This window comes from Electrona antarctica (genome assembly GCF_951216825.1).
Source record: "Electrona antarctica genome assembly, chromosome: 4".
NCBI lineage: Eukaryota > Metazoa > Chordata > Actinopteri > Myctophiformes > Myctophidae > Electrona > Electrona antarctica.
Window position 1 is genome coordinate 5,068,119 of NC_136809.1, and position 2,680 is coordinate 5,070,798.

The 2,680-nt window shown below is 49.0% G+C and overlaps 1 protein-coding gene across 1 annotated transcript in view; it reads right to left on the reverse strand.

Annotated features, from left to right (window-relative positions):
• Positions 1 to 1,007: 1,007 nt before the first annotated feature.
• Positions 1,008 to 2,680, reverse strand: part of LOC306922172 (prostaglandin D2 receptor 2) — a gene marked incomplete at its 3' end in the record, with an annotated part of 10,646 nt that continues 8,973 nt past the window's right edge. Inside the window, exon 3 of the mRNA XM_079499568.1 lies at positions 1,008 to 2,138. Coding sequence (XP_079355694.1) covers positions 1,008 to 2,138 — 1,131 coding nt within the window. The remainder of the gene's footprint in view (positions 2,139 to 2,680) is intronic.

The window sequence follows — 2,680 nt, forward strand, 5'->3', positions numbered from 1 at the left end:
GCGATGCTTGTAGATCGGCTAGATTGACTTGCAACGCGGCGCGATGCTTGTAGATCGGCTAGATTGACTTGCAACGCGGCGCGATGCTTGTAGATCGGCTAGATTGACTTGCAACGCGGCGCGATGCTTGTAGATCGGCTATTTTCAAATGGTCAGAAATGCATACAACGCAACTAGTAACTAAAGTTGTCAAATAATTGTACGTGGAGTAAAATTATAATATTTGCCTCTGAGGTGTTAGTGGAGTAAAAGTAAAAGTAGAAATAAAGTAAAAGTACCTCAAAGTTGTACTTACTGTAAGTACAGTATTTTAAGTAAATGTACTTAGTTACTTTACACCACTGTCCATGAGGCAGCGTATAGGTCCCTACTCCCGATGCCGCCGTAAGTCTTAGAGTAGACCAACTCTCCACTGTGTGCATGCATGCATGCGTGCGTGCGTGTGTGCGTGCGTGCGTGCGTGCGTGTCTCGCTCTCCATTTCCTGTCAGTCTACTGTAAACGTATCAATAAAAGGCAGAAAAAGATCTTATAAAATGCTAATGACTAGCCCCACAATTGGGGGAAAGTGATACTTTTACTCAACATGATTTTAAAAGCTCTGTGCATGTATTCAATTTAATCCAAGTTAAACTTCCACTTTTGTTTCATTACGTAACTTTCCTGCTCTACCCCGGATTCGAACCCAGATTTCCTGAGTTGGGGCTTAACATTTTTTACCACTGCTGGGGACTCAGTTATTTGAGCCCATGTGATATGCGTCCTATATAACCACCAGGTATCCAGTTGTCCAGCTCAATCTCCAGGCGAGTCATAACGAAAAATGGGACCTGATGCCTCCCCGCTTGGCACTCAGCATCAAGGGTTGGCTTGGGGGTAAGTCCCTGCGACATGTCTGTCCAGTGGGTGTACTTGTACATCAAGCTGCCTCACTCTACATACCGACAGAAACAGGAAATAAGACTCCTGCCCTAATATGGTCCTCACGGCTCTGCAAGGCTTTACTCATCAGGTTGTCCCTTCTTCCCCGTTCATTTCCGTTCGCTCTACCATCTCCATCTCCCTGGCTTTGAGACAGCGTTGAGGATGTTGGGTAGACAACGTGGAAGGATTGCGAGCGGGCGGTCGGGGTGACCCGCCAGGACAGCCTTGAGAGGCCGAGCTCACCTCTCGACTGCCGGCGGCGGCTCTCCCTTTGTCCAGTTTCCTCCCGATCCCCGGGACGGATAACTTCCTCCCTATTCCTCCTCCTTCTCCCTCCTCCAACAGTCCTTCGAACACGGCGCCGAGGCTCTGGCGTATCTTCACGCAGAAGTGCGGGCAGCAGAACGCGTACAGGACGGGGTTCAGGACCGAGTTGAGGAAGGCCAGCGTGGAGGCGATGGGCAGCCCCACCTCCACCAGGTACAGCTTCCGGCGCCGGTCGTCGGCGCTCGCGGCCACCGAGGCCGCCGCCTCGATGAGGCAGAAGATGTGGTAGGGAGCCCAGCAGAGCACGAACGCCGCGATCACGGACGTCACCATTTTGGTGAAGCTTTGAGAGAGCTGCTGCTGGCCGGTCTGGTTGTATGCCGACGCGGAGGAGGAGGCGGGGAACGACGGGGAATTCGACGTCGAGGACAGAGCACGCCGGGCGGGGGCGGGGAGGGCTGGAGGTTTCAGCAAGGCGTTAATAGTCGTTTTTTCGGTTTTCGCTACGAACGGCGTGTCGGGCAGCCTGCAGGGGGAGCTAGTCTGCGTTCTCTTCCTCGCCCTCCTTCTCAGGCCGAGGACGAACAGGACGTAGCTTCCCGCGATCACCACCAGGGGCATCAGGAAGGCTAGGAACATCTTGGAGATGGCCGTGGCCGTGTGCCGCACCTCGCAGTCCCTCTTGAGCGTGGCCGCGGAGGAGAGATAGGCGAAGTTGTGGTAACACAGGTTCCTCCCGTCCCGCCTGGTGGTGACGCCCCGGAACAGCAGGTAAGGGAAGGTGTTGGCGACGGCCCACAGCCAGCCCAGCGCGCACACCTTCCAGGCGGCCGCCACGGACCGGCGGTTCTGACACCACACCGGCCTGGCCACCAGGAGGCAGCGGTCTATGGAGATGGCCGCCAGCAGGAAGGCCGAGACGAACATGTTGAGGAAGAAGATGGAGGCCTAGCGCGGAACACAAGGTTATTATAGTTAACTAACTTAACGAAAAAAACTAAAAATAAAATAAATAAACATTTGTGTTCTAGTAAAAACTAGAAAAGGAAAAGAAAAACGATAACTAAACTGAAACTGTATTGTGTTTACAAAAGAACTAAAACCAACTGAAAATGCCCTTAGTTTTTGTCAACTGATTTATATATAATATTATATATAAATAATAAGCTTAATGTTTAATTGACTATTCTTTTTTTTTAAATTAAATCTTTTTAGCACAATACGTACTCGGGGCCCCTTTTTCAATTATTATTATCAGCATTGAAAAGGGCCGAAAAAACTTAAACTAACACTAAAACAAATAAAAAACTAAACTAAAACTAAGCGCTGTCACAAAAATAAAAAAATAAATATAAACAAACCCGCTCTAAAAACTAGCTAAAACTAACTGAATTAGAGAGAAAAAACAAGTCAAAATTAACTAACTGAATTAGGGGAAAAAAGTCAGAATGAACTAAATCTAACTGAATTAGAAAAACATAATTCAAAAC